Genomic DNA, 25,488 nt, shown 5'->3' with positions numbered 1-25,488 from the left:
CCTGTTTTACAAGAGAAGGCGGTAAAAATTTACAAATAGAAGAGTTGAAAGGTAATTTGGATGGAAATTTTTCGTCGTCGCTTCAGTTACGCAATGTTCATTCGAAATGGTAGACACGTGTGAGTGTTGCCAGTTGCATCAATTATGCGAATACTACGTTTTAGCATTTTCCGTCGCGTATTGTCGGAAAACAGTGGTTCGCCAGTTTACAGTTTTCACATTTCACAGCGACTCACCTTGTTATTCGGATTACGTTGGAGAAGTCTTCGGGGACTCGTTGTCGGGAAAGAAGGAAAAGAAGAAATCGCCACTCTCGCGATGATGAGTTCGCTGAATAAAGGGCTGACGTGACACACAATGACAATTAAAGCCCTTGCCATCTGCTGGTTTAGTGAATAATCGCTGTAATACGCAACCAGCTGATCCAGTTATCAGGCAGAAAAGCCATTACCTTTCCTTGGCCTAGCATCGGTTTTTACTCTGCAAGGAGATCCTCGCCAACGAGCAATTTCTTCAGCGCGTGCCTCCAGACACGTTAAGGCAGCTGGGTTGCTTGGATGGCTGTTTATTGTATTATCAGTTTCGGACTGTGCTGTTAAGAAATCAATGATATTTTACTTCTTTTTCTAACAATTAAAACGTCAGAGAGCTCTAAAACATTTGTTTTTTACTTAGAAAGATGCGTTTTACAAATATAACATTTAGCTGTTTAATTAATGTAAATGAAATCTCTATTCTAAAATCTCTGTTTCAAGAATAATATATTAAATATATGAATTAACACACAATTATTTTAATTATAAATAAGAATCTCTCTCTTATCTGATTGTGAGATTTAGAAAAATAAAATAACGAGTTTAATATTTTGTTAGAGTAATTAAATTTAAATCAATTACAGAACCAAAAAAAATGTAAGCAACAAAAAAGTACCATATAATTAAGAAAATAAAAGTCAATATTTATTTTTAAAAATGTTAAAAATATTTTAACTTTTTTAAATAAAATGTCATATGGAGTATGGAGTTTGTAAAATTTCAATAAAAGATGTGTGAATAAAATAAGAATTTACTTCTACTTATTACCAATATAGTTTCAGAGAGAGATATTGAAATTTTTCTTGGAAGGAAATTCTGATTTTATTTGCAGAGAGATAAAAGATTGTGGCTTTAGTATGCAATTGCATCGTATATTACGTGAACGATAAAATGTTGTAAAGAAAGCAGTAAGGAAAGCAGTTTTATTATTACGATTTTGAGACGCTGTATTTCAACCTGGTCGACAGCAAGAACAACCGTCAATATCGCTAACGTAATTGCACACGAGTGCGACGATAACGAGAACTTGGAATGTAATCGTCAAACAACGCATCATGTCGCCGCGTGACAACGTTTTATGTGTAATCTAAAAAGTGTAAAATGTAAAAAAAGAAGAAAAAAATTAATACTGGTGGGAGAATTAATAAGAAATGTATGAATGGAAGGATACGCAGAAATTGGACAGCATTATGAGCAAAACGTGACGAAGTGCATTCGTTTCGAATGTACATACTTACGTTTTATCGCATTTTGCAAATGTGTATTTGCGTCATTAGGACATTCCATTATAATCTACAAATGATAAATCACAATCGGGCAGTAATTCGTTACTATTTCACAACGTTAAAGAATTAAATTAACTTATATAAAAATAAATTAATCAAAGCGACTTTATGAAGAAAAACACAAAGGGAAAACATGTATAAAAAAAGTTTTTAAAAATAGAGAAATTTAAAAACGGATTCTGCTTAACGGAAATTTAATATTCAAAATTTTTTTATATTAAAAGAATTTTTAAAAAATATCTTTGACATATTATACTTTAACTTTTTCTGATATAATCATTATTATATTAGATAATATTTTTCTCCTTAATATTTTTTTTAATGTATTAATATATAAATTTCATGAAATTTCAAAAGTTTTAGTAGTGTTTTATGATTTAATGCAGTTAATGTAATAAAATTTAATAATATTATTCAATATTATGCAAAAGATTTTTAACATTATTAATAAAATTTCGACAAATTTGAAAAAACAATTTGTAAAAAATATTTTAATTATTTGTAACCGTGAAAAATTTGTCCACATGAATTTCAAAGCGACGTAGCTGCAATACTTCTTAAAATGCGTATCAGACCTACAGCTGGCAAAAACATTCATTCAACACAATGCTCATTTTAATTATAAAAGATAATTTATATGTCAGTTTAGGAATGCAAAGCATTATTCCGTGTGGAAAAATTTTCAGCATCAAATATTTATCTTCTTGTGCATTCTATACACGAGACTGATCCCATGATATTAATTGACGCTTAATATCTCCGTCTATTAATTATACAATGGCAAATTACACTCGCCAGATGTGCGCTTCGAAACGTTCCGAATGAGCGATTAACGTAAAACTGCTACTTACTGCTTTCACTGTAATAAATAAAAGAGTGTTATCTTTGCACAAATTGTAATAAATCTAAAATTTCCGCCTTGCAAGCTCGCAAGTCTTCTGGAAAGTTTTGAGTTGCTTACGGGGGAATGACGTTATGTCAGCTGGTTTCTATTGATAATTTCTTATCTAAACGAGGAAGCCATTATTTTACTGGATACTTTCTCGAGTGCCTTCGATAGATTTTTACTTGAAGAAAATCTTGATATACGTCATCTTGATATAAGTTATAGAGGAATAGTTTTCTCGTAACGATTACATTCTTTGTCGTTTTTTTCTCCGATTAAAAATTTAGACATTTCTCATTTATACAGAGTGGAACACTCAAAGTATTAAAAGTTATTATATTTAAAATTACGTATTATAAAGAAAAAGTTATATGGTTTAGAATGGAACAAACAATAATATTTTTTTAAAATTTAGAATTATATAAAAGTTGTCTATATTTACAATAAAATTTTTTATAAAATTTTACATAATATAATTTTTCTACAGTTATTTTACAAAAAATAAAAATATTAAAGTGAAGTTATCAAAAAATAGTTTACAAAATATTTTATGTTTTATCCTGGTATATTTTGATATAAAATATGCAATATCACAAGGTTACATTTATATATATATATCTAAAATATTAACTTTTTAAATATTATAATTCTATTATAATATTTTTATATTCAGAATAATGAAATGAATCAACTAATATGTAAAAAAACACATAATTAATAGTATGTAATTTTAGGAATAATAGCGCGCGTAATACTTTATATGCCACATAATTTTCTTACACGATTATTTCTTATTTTAAAATTAATGAGATTACTTTTGAAAAATTCTAATAAAACAATATTAATTTTTTGTATCTATTACTTTAATTTAAACTAAATTTTTAGTGTTAATGAAAGATTTACTTTAATTTTAATTTTTTTATCAACACAAGTGTTTTATACTGTGTTTTTTTGCACTTAGAGTTTAAATAATCATTGTCTTATACAAACAGAAGAAAAAATAAGAAGCTGTTATTTGTTGTTGGCATTTTAATATTAAATATTTTGAAACTATTCCAGAGAGCAATTAAGTCATTAAATTGAATGTATTAAAATTTACATAAAAATAATAACTAAAAAAATACAAATTGTTAAAATTTAATTAACATACTTAGATATATTTCTAATTTTAAGTAGCTTTTTGCCAATAATCTTTGTTGAAGAATACTCTCTTTTAATTATGTAATAATTCAAAATTTTTCTAAATTTGGAATTTCACACACACACACTTACACATGGGCGAAAGAATTAATGGTAGTCACATTCCTTTCTAATCTCATTTGTCGATTTCAGGAAGAGAAGCGATAACTTTGTACTTTCTACGATAACCTTGCAGAACAAAAAATTGTGCGTCGATCGATTCAACAATCGTTATTTTATCAATACATCGTACTACAGAGGGAAGTTCCATGCGCGCAAAGTTACATGCGCGCAATATCACAAGGTCACGGTTATATTTGTAGACTACATAAAGAGATCTGCACACGCGTAGAAATATATATATAATAACTGTCCGTTTAAGTTTCAGTCATAATTAGTGATAACATAAAACAACGGCAAACTAATACAAGACATCAGTTTGAGAATAGCGATTGAGAACAGCGAACAAAACTTAATTATGCATTTTTTAAGATTGTCAAGCGTAAAGTCGGAAAATGAGATATGCATATGTCACAAAAATCTTTTCTGTCGCAAATCTTGTATGAATTTGTCACGTTTTTAATTGGTACTTAATAATTTGATATAAAAAAGCTAAAATGCTGTTATTCTATATATTATAATTTTTTTTCTCTTTCTGTTAGAAATAAGACCTTAGTTTTTCTCTAGTACTAGTGTATAGAATATTTTCAATCATAAATTACGTCATTTACAGTTATTTTAATCGTCAAAACTTTGATTGTGTAGTTTAAAAATTTAAACATTAAGCATTAAACGGATAAAGACACAATAAAAAGTAATAAAAAGTTAAATTTTGTCATACAATTTGTGTCAAATTGTTTACAATGTTAATCAATAGCGGTTAAACAGTGGCTTCTCGATAGTCTCAATCGTAATCTATGTTATCTTGCTATAAACATTCTTGAAGACTCCATTCACGCAAAGGAGATAATAGACATAAGACGCACCTATATGTATATACTAACGTTATTAAATTTTTTTCATTCTTCAGAATTACGTGGTAGCGCTTTATGTTTGCTCTAAACCAGAAATAAAGATAATGATGCGTATTATCTCATAATTTTCAGAAAGAATGCAATTAATAGAAATTGCTTTACTTGCTTAATCATTTAAGGAAATATTTATTCAGGGTCGTGGCTATCTTGTGATTGCAGAAAACATAAATTTAGAAAATGAGGAAAAATTACACAAAAATTAATAATAACTTATTATTAAAAAGCTTAATTAGTAATAATTTACATTATTATATTTGGTTATAGTCGAATAGCCTTGCTATGTCAAATAAAAATCATTGGAGATGATATACACATAGAGATATATTAATGATATGGCGTCTGTGCTAATTTTATATATGTAGTATTAAGTATATGATAAATTTATTACTTCTTTTGGTAAGGTAAAAGATATTTTGTATATTACAGACATTCCGATTATATGTACTATATTATATTTTTATAAGAAAGGGGGAGAAAAAATACAGAATTATAAATATTGTTTTGCGTCTTAAATACCGAACGTTAACTACTCTGATTAATAACAATCTTTTAATAAACAAAAAGAGATGATTAAAATCCGAGCATATATTGTTTGGCCAACGATTGGCCAATGTTAAATAAAATGTGATAGAAAATCTTTTATTATTTAAAGTCGCTTACTGTGATAAAATGTAAAGATTAAAGTAATTGGCATTGTATTTGTTGAACCAAATAATTATCTTTTATTTATTAGTAAAATCGCATATATCGGATATACATGTAATGCGATTTGTATATGTAAACTAGAATAAAATATTATGGTGTATATAATGTTGTAATAATATATTTTTTATCACATGAAAAATATTTTAAAAAGAATTAAGTGTCAATACCTATCAAATTACGTCAATTAAGCAGAAATTTATGTACGTCACAATTTGATTCTTTTATTATCATACTTAGTAGCATAAAATATTGAATACAAAAGACTTGGTTTAAAGTTTTGTTTAGCTGAAAATTTAATTTCTTTATTATTATTGTTTATTAAAATAACGAGGCATTTTATATAAAAAACTTAATGCTGCTAAATTTCTAAATGTCATTCGTTCCGGTAGAGATACATACCCATATTGCGGGGGCGTATATATTTTTAGCACGAGACACTGTCGTGTTGCTTAATAAATTTGTGGAGTTTATAATAACACAGGAAAGATTAGAGCTATTTGACTCAGTTTCAAATTTTTATAGCAAAAGTAAATGTCAAAAAAAATCTTATGTTAGTTACTTATAGTTTTTAATTACTAGATTAAACAATCTGATTATATTTTAATAAGGAAAAACTAATCACTAATATAAGAAATTTATGTTTTTTTTATATATTTCTTGTATTATATGTCTAAATAGTTTTGAGGTCAAGGTAATTTGATTACAAGATTGTTAAATTAAGAAATAACGTATATATCTATTATTAATATATATTTGATTATATTTTTATTTATTTTTTAATTATAATGTTTAATGAAAATTAAAACTGATTTATATTTACCATACTTTTATTTATAACATATATTTTTACAGTTCTTTAACTTTATAGTTACTTTTTAATATCCGTTAAAGTTATTTATAAATTAGATATATCTAGAACAAAAGAATATTACAAATATACCACTATCAAGATTAATTAATATGTGTATCTGTAATCCAAAGATTGACTTTTATATGTCTCACTAATTTTTGAAAAAAAATGTGTGGTGTGGCCAAATAAGACAAATAAAATTGAATTGTACAAATATATTAATTGTAAGTAAGATTTTATATACTTATTATTTAATCATTCTAATTAAATATTAAACTAAACTCAAAGGACTGCATAATAATTTAAAAGCAAACTAAAAATATTCACTTGCCTGTATAATTTTTCGATAATGCTTCGTAGTTCTTGAACAATATGCATCTGTGCCAAAATACTTGGGGCAACTGCGCAGCAGTGTCTGCTATGTATACAAATACGATAATATCTCATTTTGTTTTAAATATAGATCCAATTGATCCAATTTAACCCTATAGTCAAGTAGTCCATTTTTTTTATTAATATAGTTATTTTTATTTTTAAAATGTTTTCCAATATTTATATAACAAGAATTAAAAACTTATTTAATACATTTAGTTATCTACACTAAAAAAAATGCTGTTATATCAATTAAATCAATGCAATTGAAATTAATATTATTGAAGTAACATCAATATTAATAAACAAAAATCAGCAATAATTGTTTTAATAATCGTGACAGTTGGTTTAGTAATATCAATGCTTTTGAAAAATGTGGTTAAATGATTGATATATTTATATATCTTAATTACATATTTTTTTATTATAATTAAATATGCAATTAATAGTTTTGTTTATATGTAGTTGAATTCTATGTAATTCATATAATTATGTCTGTTGTCAATTCAACTACGTAAGATAATAAAAACAAATCAACCGCGGAGTTGAGGGTACTTTAATTGATTCAAATGCATTATTTTCTTAATTTAAATACAATGTATTTAATTTGTATATTTTTTATATATTAAAACAAATCAAAAATTTGTCAGATGTTATATTGACTCATTATTGCATTTATGTACAATTATATCTTTAGAAGAAATGGAAATGTGTTTATATTAATTACATATGAGCTTGATACAATCAACACATGTAATTATTAATGTCGTTGTGTATACGTAGATAAAAATATTATTAAGCACACGTAACACGTTTTAATTGCATCAAGCGTATGTGTAATTATTATAAAATCTTTCTATTCTCTGTGAATAAATTAATACATATGATTTAATAAGATTGAAGTAAAATATATGATTCAAGTATAAATGCTGTCAACTCAATTACATAAAATGATTAAAACAAAACAACCAAAGAGTTAATGCTATTGTAATTTACACAAATATATTATGATAGAATAGAAATAAAATGCATATAACGTTTAATATTGTTGAACATTGGTTCAAACTATTTATGTATTGTGTCAATAATAAATAGATTTGTGAAGTATATTTTATTCTTAGAATGGCATTCTTTTCACTACGCTACGTGGCATGTTATCTCGTAAACAAAATGCACTGTCTTATAAAAAGAGCTCGTTAAGAGCGCGGAAGAAAGCAAAATATCGCCATCGACATATAATACTAAACTGAAATATGTCAGTCTATAAAAGGGACTGAGAAGGACAGAATTGTGAAAACTTTTATTTAAGAAAAATAATGTTTTAATTAAATTAAATTTATTTTAGATAAAGTAGAAAAAACTTATTAAAAGAAAAATTAAAATTAATGCAAGCACATTTAATGTTGAACTAATGCAATATTATTTTTTTATTAAAGCAAATTTTGTTTTTAATTGCGTATAAAAATTTTTTTTAAACAAACACTTTTTTATTTTCAAGACAAAAATCAACGTTTAATTCAATCATATGTATAACTTATGCATATATATAACTCATACATATATTTGTATATTTAATCAAATCAAATATAAATTGTACATGATTAATATTGAAATACAATTGTAATGTTTACATTTAGCATTATTACATAATTATAAAGTATTTAATTCTCAACTTTGAAAATTTGTTACACTCTGATATGTATTCATTACAATATTATATGTCATGATTCATATATATACATAATTCGTTTAATATGCATAATAGAAATTGCAACCAATAACAAATAAATTGCATGAATCATTTATTTAGTTGGCAGCCCGCAACTACACCGTTTAATTGAAACAAGTTGCTTTTTTATTGATTTTATAGCTTTTTTCAGTATATTATTATCGTAATTAATTTTAATTCTAACTACAAAATGCAAAAGATCACTTAATACAATGCAACTATCTTTTTATACCGGAATACAACAGAGGCGACCGTCGTATATTTAATATTTAATTACAAAATAAAATCCAAAAATAAAATAATGTTGAACTGTGATTCAATAATATTAAAAAATATCAATTACTTCTCCCACACAAAGGACACAAGTCACAAGTAATCTTGACCAAGTCATGATGATCTGTTAATATCTATTTTATCATAAAGATAATATTGCCATGATAAAGCAAATATTCGTACTTTACTATAACTTCGCCATGACATCACTTGTAACCATTTGCTATGAGTCGTAAATATAATTGAAAAATAGTTTGGTGAGATATTGTTTCTTTATATAATAATAATATATATATTCACAATAATAATTAACACATAAATCTGCGTAAACAAAAATCGTATATCATAAATTTAGAAGGATGATACAATATGTTCAAACATAATTTATAGATGATGGTAAGAGAAACAATAAATCATTTATGAGATTTAACTTTCTTCTCAGTAACTCTCACAGCAGCTTATTTCTTGATGCATCGCTGTTAAAAAAGTTTTTCATTATTGTCCGTGTGTTTCCTGATACTTTGTTGTGCTAAGGTCTTCTTGCAACCTAGCTCAACTATACTTTGATAAATATCATTATCAAAACTGTAATCACTTTACAGGTCAATTTATCGATACAATTTAGGCGTTTGTCCGCCTTAATCGAGAGTTGCCCTGCAACTCTTCTTGAATCTCCTGAGAGGTTTTTCCCTTGGTTTCCGGTATGAAAAAGTACGTAAATGCGGTGCCGACCGCCATGATCGTGGCGAAAATCCAGAAAGTGACATCCGCACCTAGGCCCTCGTTCATCGCCGGGAAAGTCTTTGTCACTAGAAACACCAGGATCCAATTTAGCATGACTGCCATACCGGAGGCGACCGCCTTAGTCTCCGCGGGAAACAATTCAGCCATCAGCATCCACGGTATCGGACCCATCCTACGCATAAAATGCAAAACTCTTCTTTTCTGCGGTTGATAATCTTCTCGTAATTTTTATATTGATTACAATATCAGATACTTTACTTATAATTCGAAAATTATCGTAATCTAGTTTATTACAACAAATTATATTAAGGTAAGATTTATAAAGTTAATACAAAAAATACACACAACTCATAAATGATATAAATAAAAATATGTTAATTGTGATTGTATTGTAAAAACTTAAATCAGTTTTATTTTGACGTCCTTTTCATTATTGTTATTTATTAATTATTAAACATTTAATCTCCTTTTTAATAAATTATTAATAAAATTAGTATTGGCTTATAATTTATTATATTTTAATAATGTAATTTATTCGATCTAAAGACGATACAACTTAGAAAATTTATAGGTGCAATTTAAATTGTATTTTTTTGCAGTTTCTTGTAGAAAGGCTTAGAATAAATTAATCTGTTATTGATAAAAGATTAATATATTAATAATGGGTATCTGAAACGTCAAGCTATAATTTTTAACGCTGTGTTATTTGTGTACAAATCAATATCAAACAGAAAATATGTTAAAAAATAACTCAAGTGGTATGCATACGGTAAAAAAATCCTCTTATGTCATTTCAAATCGTTTAAAAGATCAAAACATAATTAGTTGCAATATTTACCCAATGGAGAAGGAAATCATGTATAAAGTTAGAGATGTAAGCGGTAGCCAACTGAGACTGCTGACATCACTTTCGCTTTTCTTAATATTGAAATATGTACCAAGGGCCACGAGACTGACTAGCATTACACTCGAGGAAAATATTAGCAGCGGTTTCCTTCCGGCACGATCCACGATCAGAGCTGCTACGCCTGTCGTAATCATCTGCCAGAAACAACGGTTTCAGATAAGCATTGCCATCCACGTTGATTAAGAAATTAATGATAATTGCGGGAAATGAAAAGATATTACCACAGATACACAGCATTGTTACATATTGCAGTATCATGTAACATTCAAAAATAGAGAGAAAAACTGCGACGAATTCGATATATAATTCACATAAATCACGTTCAACACAATTAACTGACAAACGTAGAATAAACTCTAATTACACTTTGATAAGATAGCAAAACTTGCAAAAATTTTCAAGAAAACATTTTAGTTCGTATTTCTTATCTGAATAGAATGTATTTTTATGGAGACATTAGTATTCCACTTCTGTGGAAGAGTCGTATAAAAGTGTTCTATAAAAAAATTCTTTAAAAGTATAGGTAAGATAAAATATCGATAAATGCACCTGAACGATCGCCACGATTATAGAGGCGACATCCGCCGGCATCGAGCTTCCGGATGCCTGGAAGATGGTGACGGTATAGAAGATCACCGCATTTATGCCGGACAATTGCTGAAAGAACATGCTGCCCAACGAAGCGAGCAAAGCTTTTTTAGCTGCCCGGTTACGTATAAGGTCGAATATGGTCGATTTCCTTAACGCTGCTTGCTCGGCTTCTCGCTGCGCATCCGCGAGTTCCTCGGACGGATCGTAAGAATCTCCCCGGAGAACAGACATCGCTATCGTGGCTTCCGGTTTTCGCTTTTGATTCTACGAGGACATTCAAGACACATCCAACAAATTTTTCTTTGCAAGTAAGTCCACAATCGTAATGGTTCAATTTTTTTAACTAATAAATTGTTGTAAATCTTTTTTCTCTCTTAATATAATTTGTAAAATTTGTTTTTTAAATAGTAATCTAAAATTTAAAGCAGTCGATACGTAAGAAGATAATTAAAAGGCACGGAGAAGTCTATCGATCCGACCTACCACCAGCCAAATAGGTGACTCTGGCATCCATATGAAACTAGCAAAGAAGATGACGTCTATGAGCCCGCAAATTATAGCGAACGCCGTGTAATTCATCAGGGCTCCGATTATGAAGGCCACTAAGATCCCAACGGTGAGGAGTAGCTGAAACATAGCGCCGAGGGTGCCCCGAATCGAAGTCTCTGCAATTTCGGAGATGTAAGTCGGCACGACGACGCAGGCCGCGCCCACGGCGACGCCAACCATAAACCTCGCCACGTAGATCAGCCACAGCTTGGAGGTGAATATGATGATCGCCCAGGATAGAAGAAACGGAACGGTCAGCAGAAGAAGCGTTCTCTTCCGACCGAGTTTGTCGGACATCGGTCCGGACGGAACGGCACCCAGTATCGCGCCCAGGGCCAACAACGAGCCTATCCAGGATCCCTGTTCCTTGGTGATAACCAGCCAAGAGGTCTCCTTGTACAGCTGGGGCAGAACGGGAGACGTCCAAGCCAGGGCGGTGCCGACACTGACCGCCATCAAGCAGGCTGAGAGCATTCAAACGGACAATTGATTAAAGAGGGAACTCGAGAAACTTGTCTGAGTAGTTTTACCTAGCATTTCAAATTATAATCTTCTAACTAATTGAGTTTACAAAAATTAATAGGTATCGCCAATATTTTTATTAGAATTATTTTATTGGAATTATTATGATATGATGATAAATTAACTTTTTCGAGTAAAAAAAAACTTGGTACTTATTTTAATATTAGAGTTTAAGAACTGAATATTACATTTAGAACCGTTTCTACCAACGTAGATTAACTTTAATCTTGATTTAACTTATTATCTCATTCTAATTCCAAAAATTAAAAAAAGATGAACAGTCAAGTTACATCGAGATTAAAGTTAATCTACGATAGAAATAGGCCTTAGAAGGTTAAAGTCTGAATGTTGTATTTATCTTAATTCTTAGAAAATTTGTCTGCTCATGTTTTCTGACATATAATATTTTCGTTTAGATATTTTAGCCCGATTCTTATCGCTATCCAGTCCATTTACGTCATTAACGCTCGTTTAATGAAATACGAATGTCAGAAATTTTCAGTTTATCTTTCCCGATAAAAGCACACCGAATTTCAGAAACTCATCAAAACAACTTGCCGCTATATCCTTTCAGTGAATAGTTTCTTTCTTACAGCGATCTGCCGTATCAGCGGCGGCGAATGGTAACGGCATATGCGTAAACATTAAACAGATAATATAATTGTGAACTAAATCCTTTCCACATCATGCTAAGCCGCTGTCGAATACGCTCAGTAATGATTATCTGGCAGGCGTGATAAGACGGGCAGATGGGCCGAATTATTTTATCGGACGCCGAAACTCCAGCTATGATAACAACCGTCGCTGAGAATAGAACAGTGGTGTATTATGACATGTCGGAAATTAATTGAGTTGATTCACAGAATTAGAGTTGCGCAGGACAGCGGGTTTCACTGTTTCCTCCGAGATTCCGCGAGGTCTCGTGTGTCAAAAGTTACACGATTGTTAAACACTGTTGGATTTCTACACGCCAGGGCGAATACTTGCGCATCCCGCCTTGGAGCAAAGTGCAACGCTCATTTCAATAAAATATCATGGCCGGCTTTTGAACCTTTTTTGAGAAAGCAAGACACAAGTTTATTCGGCAAGATTTTATATAATAAACTGTATGATTATCACGGCGAATTACGCTATCTTGTTATATCTAATTTTGTAGAAACGTCAAGAAATGTTGAAGACAATCTGTAAGCGTAATATCCTCTTTTTCGCGATTATACTCGTATAATATACTCTTTATACTCGTATAAAGTTTCATTAATATAACAAGCGCAATTTCACTAAATAGTGTAACGAACTTTGCGTCCAGTTAAATCCACTTGGTCCAATTTGATGAAACTAACCAAAATCAAACGGCAAATTTCTCTTCAATTTCGTGAGATTGAACAAACGCTAATTAACGTCACTCTGTAATAATGCTCTAATTAATAGCGTCCTGTTTATAAAAGTATATTTTGATGAGAAGCTGCATATAATCCTTTGATAGAATCGATTTACGTTTTTATGTGGCTTCAGCTATTTGGGATGCAAATTTAATTATCTAGGTCAGATAAAATACAAGTAAAATTAATTGTAAAACCGCAAGTATCGCTAAAAAACCTTTTTGCTAAAAGAATAAAAATATGCAAAGTTTGCTATTAATATCATTGTTACTGTTTTTAACTGAATGGCACGAGTTCTTGTATCAAAGAATGTATTTTCTTAACGCAGACAGATTTTATGGATAACGAATACTTTAACAGATTGTATTGAGATATATATGCCCGATTGCATTTTTAATTTAATTAAATTGTGATCTAATAAACATTTTATCTCTAGTAATTTTACAATCAACAGCAAGAAACAATTCAAAAAATCTTTTATATTATAATTTAATTTCTTTAATATTTGTACTTATCAAATTATTTTAAATTTTTAAATATTTAATAATTTAATTTAAGAAGAAATGTTTAATAATTTAATTAAAGAAAATATTTTTTTAATATTTGTACAAAAACCATTGTAGCTTTTCGTTTTTATTAAGGTTGGATAAATATTTAAGTAAAGTTACGTGATTATTATTAAGTTTATCGTAACGTCAATTGATAGTATATGATACCAATATATAATGATTGTGATTAATGATTATCAGTTCGATAAGTACGTTGGAGAAAGCTGATATTACCTGAGAATTATTTTGTAAAATAACAAGTTCCTATTTTAATTTTTAATTATTTTTGAAAAAATAAACTCGAAGAAAAGAAATAAAGTTAAAAAATTGCATTCTTGTGAAGAATTAAACTAATATTTTTTATATTGTTTCTTATATTGTGTGTGTGTGTGTGTGTCTGAAAACACATTTTAACATCAATATATCAATAAAATTACAAGATATGGATATATAATATATTACATATTTATGGTGTAATTTATAATCAAAATATAACAATTTTAAATAAAATATTAAATATTTCAATATTAATTTAAAATGTATAGATTAATAAATATATTATCCAATTACAGAGATAAATATAAAATATTATTAATGGCACAATCCATTCGGTTGCATTTGCAATATTTGCAGCATAATTTGATAAGCTATATTAAGCACTCTTTTCACTGAGTAACACATTAGTTTATGTGTAAACAATGTAAATTGTATTTAAATACGCATTCGATACTGGATGCTTATTAAATTACTAATACATGCCAAATTCAAATATACGTATAAAAATAAACGCATCACATTTCGCGTAAAAATGTAATCACATAATATACCGGTCATAAACGTTTAAATTGGTAATTGTCAAAATGAGATCTTGCACAATCTCCATTCTTTGCCTCTTAAATTCAATCTCTCTTTGATTTATCAATCGTTTAACTTGTAGAGTATTGCGAAAGAAATAATATACTACAAATGTTAATAGTGTATTTAGCGATACAAGTCGAACAAAAGTGTCCTTGTTATTCATGAACATTATTAAATTTGTAGTGTCAAATTATCCAATTTGAGTTTTTATCATTTTTAGATCGCTTGCGTCTACTTTACGTCAATATGTCGTTAATTTAATTGAAACAATGAAGTTAAACAATTTAACTCAAGGAATATTGAACTTGACTCAAATTTAGTTCATTATTTATGCATATACATTAAGATAAACGCTGCCTGTTTTGGAACTCAGCAATTTAAAAAATGGATTAATTAAATGAAGTTATTCTTTTAATAATAAAACGCATGAAAGTTAAAAGTAACAGAATCTTATTTAATTCAAAGTTTAGTTTAAATTTCATATTTAACAATAAAGAAAAATGGAACGTTTATGTCGACTTGTGTCGCTAAAATGGAAATTATGTATTGCTAAATACCGGAAATGGATGCGAGATACTGCCACAGCTTTCTGCCATGCTGGCGCACAGGAACTCCGTTAATCATCCCCGTGCTCTCCATTCTTCTTTCTTCGTGGTTCCCTTCCATTTTCCTGAGTGAAGCTGCTTCTTGAAAAAAAAGTATCAAAAAAGAACGACTATGTATTTGACTTTGTACTCGGTCTCTTCCTCGTCGTCCTTTAATTAACGCGTTTCACGTCTGCTTATCTCTTTTAATTTTTTGCCGCAAGTCAACTCAGATTTCACCGGAGATACAAGGTACAAACTACGAAGCTAGCACTTTCGGCACGATGCGAGGCGTACGGAGCACAATGAACGTATGTGACATCGGGGCCATCGTATATCACCGTTACTATCTGGTCACCATTATCACTAATCACCCGCTTATCTGGCTCAATCGAAACAGCAAAATGATGTAGAAATCATGATAATCACAGAGATGGATGGGGGCACGCGCACAGTTGAAAATCTGAACGAAAGCGGCGCGCTTCCGTAAAATCGTCGCTCCGTTTTCGCATTCTTGTGCTCGCGTCGTGCCCTTTGGAATTTTTACATAATGGATTAAAAAATACCAATGCGCAAATCTATCGACCTTCGTAATATTCCGATCAGAGTAAAATAAACTAGGTCAAATTGGATTACGGCACATTAAAGAGCGTTTCTCTGAGCAGTAATTTCTGTAATAAGTTACATAGTCATCCAGTCATCGAATAAAAAAATGTGGAATAGTGATTGCTTTTTCATTGAAAATAAGTGACCAAAATTAAATAATATTTTAAGCATCAAAATAAATGTGACATTTTTGATCAAAATTTCACAGTAACTAGGTCATTTAAACAAAATTTACGTCCAAGTCTGTCTGTAGATAGCTTTATACTTTTTATAGCACGGTTAAAAAATTTATAATGAGGAAAAAAGCTTAAACTGCAACACAAGTATTTCTCTAGTGCAATATTGTTAAATAAAATTATATATATATATATATATATATATATATATATAAAATCCGAATAACTAAATAAAATTACAAAAAATCATTAAATTGAATAAACCCTTTGTAATAGAAGTAAGCGGTAGTAAATTGTTGGTAACATTTATTTAGAAAAACTTTATTAAGAAATTTCACTGATTTTAGTTCCTTTACAGTTAACTAATTTGACTCATATTTTATCTCGATGGAGCTAAGTCCTTAGACATTTATTGGAGAAAACAACGCTTGTAAAAAAGTTATGTAGGTTTTGAAAAATTTTGCAAAAGGACGAACAAACTGTAAAATTATGCTATGTTGCACTACTTGAGTCGAAGTTGACTTAGAGATATCTTTTATTTGGAGGTATCCACTTGGTGTTAGCACTTTGGTGTTAGCACACTGAAGTGACCACAACTAGTGAGAGTACTGGCCGACACTCTTACGAGCAATTGAGAACTAACAATGAGTAAATTATGCCCTTATTCAAAGTCAGTTCTTATATTTCAGATCGTTTCAAGTACAGTCATAAACTAATCACAGAATCGTATTTACATCTCTACACTTAAGACGGTCTTAAAGTAAGAATTGATTAAGAATAATTATCTCATTAAGTTTTTAAATTAATAATGAAAAGTCAAACAAACATTTTTTTGTATGTTTAGTAATTACTGTCATTATCTTTACATTTGGTTTCTGGCAGTGTAGATTTTATATCAGCCATCACATCGCTTTCGATTGTAAAGTAGGATCACTAAATTTAGGAAGCAATAGTGAGTGAGTGGTAAATGATATAAATTAAGATAATAATAATATAAATAAATAGTTAAAAAATTTAGTCAAATTTACAACTTTTTTCAGTATAGGACTTGTGTCAAAAACACAGAGAGAGAGAGAGAGAGAGAGAGAGAGAGAGAGAGAAAGAGAGAGAACTAATGGTTAAAAAAAAAATTTTTTTTCTTAATCTCTCTTATTTTTATTTTAATATTTATTCTATGTTAAAATAATTTTTAACAGAATATTTTTAAGCACGCGAAATAGTGCTTGTTAAAATAAATTTTAGAAATAACAATGAGAGAAGGAATTCATTTATGCGCAAATCGAAAATTATATGAAAGAACCTGTGTCTACGTTTGGATCGCATTAAAAACAGAAGGCTACGTTTATAAAATAACGATTATTTTATGCGACAATGCAGTAAAATTCGTCATGTATGTTACAATACGTTTAAATTTATGGAATATTTAACAAAATAAACAAATGCAGCTAGCATAATTCACCAGCAAACCGCACATTCAGAATATTCGGTTTTCCATAAACGGAAATCTCGACACAAAATATCTGTTGAATTTACAAAAAGAGAAATAAAAATCTGACCGAATATACAGCCGCTTACCTTTAAACGGTGAGCTTTGCCTTTAGTCGCGTGACAGGCACTTCAATCCGATTTCAATTGCCGGCAGAGCACCAATTCTCGATTTTCTCCGCCGTCGCGTTGAACGTTTGCGTTTCCCATCTTTTCCTTTCCACGTCCGACATGTTCTCCACCGGCGAATTTCCCGATGGAAACAGAGTGAGCTCGCCGACGTAGATTATTGCATTCCCCTTGTGAAAAGCGCAAGCGGATGCACCCCGAGGAACACGCATCGTGTAACTCTCGTTGAACTTCCACTAGTCATTTCGCATGTTTTATCCCGTGGAGACCAAATCGTCAAAACATTTTTATCATTTTGTTCTTTCGCTTTTTCTCGATCTTTGTTCGCTTCAGTATGAAAAAATTTAATTCAAGTAAATGTTAAATAAATATTACTTTTTTCCTAAACGCAATCACACATAACTGCTTTATTTCGATGAACTTTGTTGAACAAGCGAATTTAAAATTTGTGAGAATTCAGGTTGAGAAATTGTTTGAGATAAGGATTAAGTTTTATTGATCTTGCTAGATTGCGCGGATGTCTCTGCATAATAATGTATTTTCGTGTGCCGAGGAGATTCAAAAAGAAAGTTATTGCTGCATTTCTATCGTCTGATTTTCACTGAAATTAACGCAGGATAAATCAGCAATCGTGTAGAGCTTAACTTTAAATATGTATGTATTTTAATGGCATTTTAAGCATAGCTAAAAAACAAACATTTTAGTTTTATTATTACTTCTATAATACTGTAATAAAATTCTACTAACAAATACTAATACTATTATATATAGCATTCGTCGTATTTTAAGGATTTTATAAACATGTTACAAATTACAACATTAGGATACAGTAATTAATTACAAATGTAAAATTGGGTTGTCAACGTGTTATTTCTCTAAACACAACACTGAATTATCAAATGTCAAACGCTACCAAAGGGCACGCTGTTAGTATCGAGTAACAAACTATACATTTTCTCCCTCGTTTTCCAATCCTCTTATAAGTCTAAAAGGTTGACGTTTCTTAAATAAAAATTTACCAAATCAATTTTTGTAGCGTAATACTATATCTCCGCTCACAGGAGACCAATACAGGAAAAATGAAAATATTTTTTTAATATAAATCAAACCCAAGCTATCGATTAAGTCTATTCAGAACTTGATCGGTTTAATCATTATTGAGATCTGTTGATCTCTCTTGAACGACGTTTCTCGTAATAGATAGCTCGCTGTGTATACACTTGGAGTGAGATACTAATGTGCCTCTTAAATATAGAGAATATTTAATTATTCCTATTCTATTATAATCAAAATTCTTATTAAAGAATAATTCATATATTTTTTGGTAAAAGAATATTTCTACAATTTTACTAAATCTTGACAGACATTAAAAATTTTTTCTCATCAAAGTTATCATTAATGCTCAATTTACTTCAGATTTAATATAATTTTGACGAAATCCTTAAATCCCGTAATAAATTTAACAGCAATAACAAGATCGATTTAACTATATAAATTATATGTTACATGACACGATTATTATCCATGCCAATAACTTCTGTCGAACGAACGTCGCTTGTCATTTTATAAACGTAAATTAAACCAGTCACAGAACATAACGGTAGCTGCGCTGTCATTCGTCACAGGATTAAATGCGGCATCGTATTGTCGATAAATTTTCCACGACACGCGTTTCTCTGATAAATTGTACTTAATAATGGAAATACCTAACGAAGAGGACGTAATTCATACTTTCCACGAGTGATACTTCGAGAATAAAATAATATCGAGTTATCATTTTTTTAAAATAATTTTATATATACATTAAAAATATGATAATATGAGAATACGATAATAGATTTTTAGTTTAATTAGTTTAACACGAAAAAGTATTCATTTCAAATTACAATAACTATTTCATTCATATAACATATTTATTATTAAAAAAAATAATTCTTGCTTAATATTTTCTTATAAATTATTATAAATGGAATGTTTGATAGTGAGTTAGATAAGACGTACTCAATAGAAATTCCAATAGAAACACGCCATCAAATCACTTTCGTATTTGATCGTGGATCAATATCGAAGAACGATAGCGTTTTATCTACTATCTTTGCGATGAAAATGGCAAAAAACCGATGATCAAAACGTCATTAAAAAAAAAGCTATATTATCTTGATTTCCTAAACAAAAAGTGCATATGCTTAGATTTGTTTCACAATTACATCTTTTTTTAATAGCACACAATTACGTCTCCAGTATAAATAAATCACTTTTTTTATTTTTACATTTAAATTTTAACTTCTTTACCCTGATAAAATATATAATTTTTTCATTTCTTAATTTTTGTAATAAATTCATGCACGTCTGCTCTCTGTGCGAAAGACCCAGGTTCAAACCTCATTCAGAATCACCTGATTTTTATTCGATCGCTACCTTCCGGAAAGCAATGGCAAACCAGCGAGAGTATCTTGCCATGAATACCCGTCTAATTAGGCTATTCGGAACCAACGTTAATCTGTAGGTCCCTGTATATTTGTGTAAATTATAGAAAGCGCACATCATAGAAATATGTTGAGGGGTCATCACGCTTCTGCCATGAGACTAAGAAGTCTTCCTTTTAAAAAATATGAAAAGAAAATGAATATTAAAGCAGAACTTCCTAAGTAAACTTATAGGGAGTGAGGGTTAAGGAATAATCTGTCACTTTTCAAAATATAATATCCAAATTTATTGCTCCTTCGAAAGGATTTGGCCGCTCTTCGCAAAACAGAAAATACGCGAGCAGCCTTATTCGTCACGTCAAACCTATGAGTTACAATACGTTGTAAAAAAAGTATAAACAAAGGTGGAAGAAGATCTATCGAAAAAACGCATAGGTATACTACAACGAAGTCGTTACTGCATACAGGCACTCTGGCGAGAGAAAAAGAGATATGTGAATTAATAGTCATGGAATGGTTTTCGGTAAAGCGGCAAGGAAAGCGGATTATTCTTACGAGTTATGAAATGAAGTCGCGTAGCCACGCAGCTAGATCCGCATAAGTGCATATCCGCGAGTGCGCAGTAATTGAACAGTTGTGCAATCCAAAATTTATCCGCCAAATGAAACAACGGAATTGTATGTCTCTGTAACTTTAGGTTGCGGTTGTAAATATATGTTCACGCGTTTGTTTAGGAGCACAGCAAAATTTTCGCCCCCAGAATCTAATTACACTTGGACCACTATAATATTATCACTTATTCATAACCAGTAAGAGGAACGTCTACTATTTAAATACTTACTTTATTAAATTAATTAATCACGATAATTAATTAAAAACTAAGTATTATGCTTATACATTATGCTGATATGTGACTTTTAAATAATAAAGTTCCATCTGTACGAAAAAAAATAAATAGCAAAGGAAAGATTCTACGGATCCAAAACTACAATTGTGATTCCAGGTGCAACAGCTTTTACTATTCAGCCTTAAAAAATTTACGAATCTTGTACTGAAATCTTGAATTCTTAAGGGGAAACATTCATCTGAGCGGAAAAAGTGTTATTTTAATAATTTTTTATAAAAAAAACTATGTAGGGCTTTCATAAAATTTTTGACATGTATTTATAGATATTTCAAAAAATAAAATAAAATTTATAAAGTCCAATTCACAAACTGATATTAATACGTGTAATTAATTCTAGAAAAAAATTTCCAAATTTATATAGGGAAATACATACGAAATCTTATTAATAATGTGCACGAATGACTCTACATTATCAATCCTGATCAAGGAACACTCCAGTATCCCCTTAAGAATTATTGGATTTATAAGATAAATGTCAAGAGACCGTAAATTTCAAGACTTCCGATTGTTCTACCATGAAATTTCGAAACCAAATTCCTTGATGAGAAGAAGATGTCTGCTTCGCGAATATTGCATTTTGCGAAAATTCAAATGCTGCGTGTCTCACTTTGCGCGATTAACAATGAAAGTAATATGATGATCGTCGCAACGAAGCTATGATCGATGCAAAGAAAATCGCATTATTAAGTATCTGTCATATTGATTGTTTCTAATAAACCATGTAATCGCAATAACGCGTCAATAGGATTTTAAGTCAAAAACCCGCTTTCGTAACGTTACATATTTAACGCTAAAGGCACCTCATCTTCATTGTTGATTATCCAATGTGCAATTTAATAAATCCATTAGGAAATGAAAAATTGATAAAAATCACTGCTTAGATTATCATAATTGCATATCATTTTAGCGTTAAACTTGCGTCACGAATGTAAATGGTTCTCGCGTGTCGGAATTATCGTACAACTCGAAATAAAGCAATACCTTCATTTAGATACATGTATTCTTATTTCTTTTGTGCACATGTATCTTTTGCGTTTTGCACGATAATTAGGCTTACGTTATATCTTCGGAAATCGTAAATTACGCGATTTTTGGTAAACGAAAATTTGTCGCAAATGAAGATCGGAGGAATTTCAGGGAATAAAACTTAACATTCAAAAGCAAAATAATTTTCTTCCCGAAGAATATACTCTCATTCAAAAATAGACATTCAGTACAGAAATAATCGGATATTCTTATATCGCCAACGGTTTATAATTTGCGATTAACGTAAGACAAAGGAGAATCTAATTAGCTATTTAATATCTCTTTGCGTATCACGAGTAAAGATATAACTTAATTTAAACGCGAGGATCACTTACGCGGGTTGGCGTTACTTATCACTACCGTATAGAACGTTTTAAGAAAATATCACCTTACGCGCTAATAAGGCCTGTGCATTAGGTATTTACGCGTTTTCCATTCTGCGTCGCACGTGTAGCGCACTAAATAGCGAGTGTGCCGTTTCGAGTTCCGCGATCAACGCGTAGATCAAATTGATCATGTGGATTACAGCTTTACCATCCAATCTGAACTGCTCGATCGATACGGATTGACGCATGAAGAGAAGCTTCGCGTTACAACGTTATTAAATATATTACACCGTGAGATTCGGACGGTCGCTACTTCTAGTTGTCAACGCGAATGCGGAAAAACCCGGGAGACATCTCGGATTAGCTAACTCCGCTTTATCGTACGTGATAACGCGCATCGCCGCGCGTGCGGGCGGCGACGTCCGGACACGCGTTCAATGTCCCTTAAAAAGTAAAATCGCTGCGTGTCCTGCGTAAAACGCTCGGTTATCGTTACTATCTTCGTTACTATGTTATCTTAAAATTAAAAAAAAAAAAAACGTAAAATCGTACGAGAGAGACGAGGTTCTCTCTCGCTTCTTTTCCTTTTTTTTTTTTGGTGTATTTCCTGGAAAGAAATCGGACGACGTGAACGCTTGGAAACCTCAGTTCGCTCTCCCCCGAGCGGGATTTATCCCCCGAGTCGGATTTTTTTGAGTGGATTTTCTCGGACCATTAAGCGATCGGTCTCTCAAATCTCTCCGAATTACTAGATCCTGGATCCCGGAGTCCTCGTTCGGCGAGAATCCCTGCTCCATGATCTCTAGAAAGCTTTAAATATCCGACGTCGATGTATTCCTGCACCGCAACGATCGTATTCGCACGTTTTCCTTACGCAAAGGGGGAGGGAGAGGGGGAGGGAGAAACATTACAGGGAGACAAGATTAAACGAAGCGTCATTTAACTCAGGTACGGTGGAATTAATTTCTCGCTTTTTCACTGCTGTCTCAGCAGCTCTTACATTTCTCTTTCTTTTCTTTTAACGTAAAACTAATCTTACGTTACGTTCCGCCTGAGCAAACTCGACGTCCGCGGCAGGAGGCAAAAAAAAAGTGAATTTTGAATATTCGTCGCGTGAAAATGTCGCCAATCTCACACTTTTTGGATCACGTTACTTTCCATTGATACGAAAATGGAGAAACGGTAAACGATAGAGAACGGAGATCAGGGCAGGTATCCTGTATCCAACAATTCTTCCTGTCGTACATCGTTCGATCTACGAACATGTGGAGGATTGCAGTTAAAAGTATCAGTTTGCGGTGTAGGGTCAAACGGAAAATGACACCAACTGTCACGTGTACATTTATGAATCTCAACTACCTTCTCTAGTTCGGACATTCCTCTTATTTTTATTGCGTAAATACTTAAATACTTAAATAATTTGTAATAATCACTGGTGCAAATCATCCATTTGATCATTCGCGTGTACGATACGTACGAAATAAATAGTGCTACGTAACGGTGCCGCGCGATCTTAAAGTCGACGTTATCGCGAAAGGAAAACGGGACATCGTCGTAGGAGTACCGACGAGTGAGATCTCATTGTTGCATACGCGTCATCTGTACGAAGAGAAAAAAAATTAAAAAAAAAAACCGCTCCGTCTGTAATTATCAATATGCAAAAAATCACGACTGAAAACCAAAAAAAAAAAGTGAGAGAAATTATAGCACGTCTTGCGATAAGATACACACAAGCGTAAGACGCGGGGAGTCACGTCTCGATCCAATGCGGATTTAACTTGCACGTGACTCACGTATTTCCGCCGTATATGACCGCCGCAACATATATACGTGCGCTCGCAAAACATCACCACAATTTGTCCGCGTCGCTAAGAGGAATCTTACGCATTCCGTAATTAATTACTGTTGGCGCTCGACACGCGTGTGTATCAGGAATGCCGGGGAGGAGGGAGGGCAAATCCGAGTCTTCGATTCTTCGAAGTCAACGAAATTCGTGTCCGCAGGTTCAGAATTACAATTTGATCTTCGGTGGAGATAGGAGATGCTTCTCGTAAGGAGACCAGATGTGGGAACTCGAGTGTTCTTAGATTTCATGCGATTTAAAGCCGCGCGAGGAGGGACGTTAAAATCAGAACACTCAAACCTCAAGTTGAAACTTCGACCTGAAGCTACCCTTCGAAATTTGATCTCAATGTTTTTAACTTTGATTCGGAACTTGGGATTCTTGAACGGTTTCTGGAAACCGAAGGAGAGAAATCCTGAATCTTCAACTCCACTTTTTACAATTTTTACTCTCAATTTTAAACAAGCTAAACCGTTCAAAATATGGTACAGTCGTAGCACTTTCGAGTAGCACTGTAGTGGAATTCTTGAACCCATCAGTCCCTCGAGATTCGATCGAACGATTGTTATCAGTGGACTCGTTATCGCGAGAGCAACAAGCTTCACCTTTGGGAACGTCCCACGGCAAGGAGCGAGGCTAACAAAAAACGGCGGAGAACGAATTTCGCGATCGATTACTTTCGGAATCCTTGATACCGCGACGAGTCGTTCCTTTACGCGAGATCGAACGGAAAGATCGCGCTTCCCCGATCAAAAGAAATACTTCTAAGGCGGGAGGGGGAGACGAAATAAAATACATATTAAGAAACGGATCGAAAACGCGGTGGGATATCGAGTCGCTTGAAATTTATATATTATTTTATATATATCCTGCGATACGGGCGCAGACCAGTCTATAACCTGAGAGTCAATGATCAAATTTTAAGGCGAGTATCGTACAGGAAAATGTACTTTCCGGTGTCTGTCGTATGTACGTGTTTGTACCTCCGGCTGATCATCTTGTCGATGAAGCTTTTCGTCTCCGCCTCGCTGTGATGGGGACTCCACCGTATTGACAGTATCGATATTCTTATGATGTCCCATGGGATGGTGTCGAGTACCTGCGATAATTTTCAATCACCCTTACGGCAAGCTATTACGACGTTTATCACCGGCTTTATATTTTTATAACTTTCCGATCGATTGCAATTCTAAAGCTAACACATGCATCCCAAGCATGAAATTTTTCATTTTATAATTGAAAAAACGCGGCGAA

At 31.5% G+C, this 25,488-nt stretch overlaps 2 protein-coding genes across 4 annotated transcripts in view; both read right to left on the bottom strand.

The window, feature by feature from the left end:
• Positions 1-7,208: 7,208 nt before the first annotated feature.
• LOC105833935 (facilitated trehalose transporter Tret1) lies at positions 7,209-15,639 on the bottom strand. The gene is made up of 5 exons (XM_012676049.3): positions 15,284-15,639; positions 11,354-11,883; positions 10,829-11,134; positions 10,211-10,413; positions 7,209-9,544 (listed from the first exon to the last, which is right to left on the bottom strand). The coding sequence occupies exons 1-5, from the start codon at positions 15,390-15,392 to the stop codon at positions 9,250-9,252; spliced, it is 1,443 nt and encodes a 480-aa protein (XP_012531503.1). The 5' UTR covers positions 15,393-15,639; the 3' UTR covers positions 7,209-9,249.
• Positions 15,640-20,395: 4,756 nt separating this feature from the next.
• The window catches only part of LOC105833937 (protein Star), a 49,622-nt gene continuing 44,529 nt past the window's right edge, over positions 20,396-25,488 (bottom strand). For all 3 annotated transcript variants that reach the window (XM_036285252.1, XM_012676050.3, XM_028189198.2), the window contains exon 6: positions 20,396-25,333. In XM_036285252.1, coding sequence (XP_036141145.1) covers positions 25,148-25,333 — 186 coding nt within the window. In that variant the 3' untranslated portion in view covers positions 20,396-25,147. The remainder of the gene's footprint in view (positions 25,334-25,488) is intronic.

This window comes from Monomorium pharaonis, chromosome 4 (genome assembly GCF_013373865.1).
Source record: "Monomorium pharaonis isolate MP-MQ-018 chromosome 4, ASM1337386v2, whole genome shotgun sequence".
Lineage (NCBI taxonomy): Eukaryota > Metazoa > Arthropoda > Insecta > Hymenoptera > Formicidae > Monomorium > Monomorium pharaonis.
The sequence above is the reverse complement of the archived record's forward strand: the minus strand, read 5'-3'. Positions and strand labels throughout refer to the sequence as shown.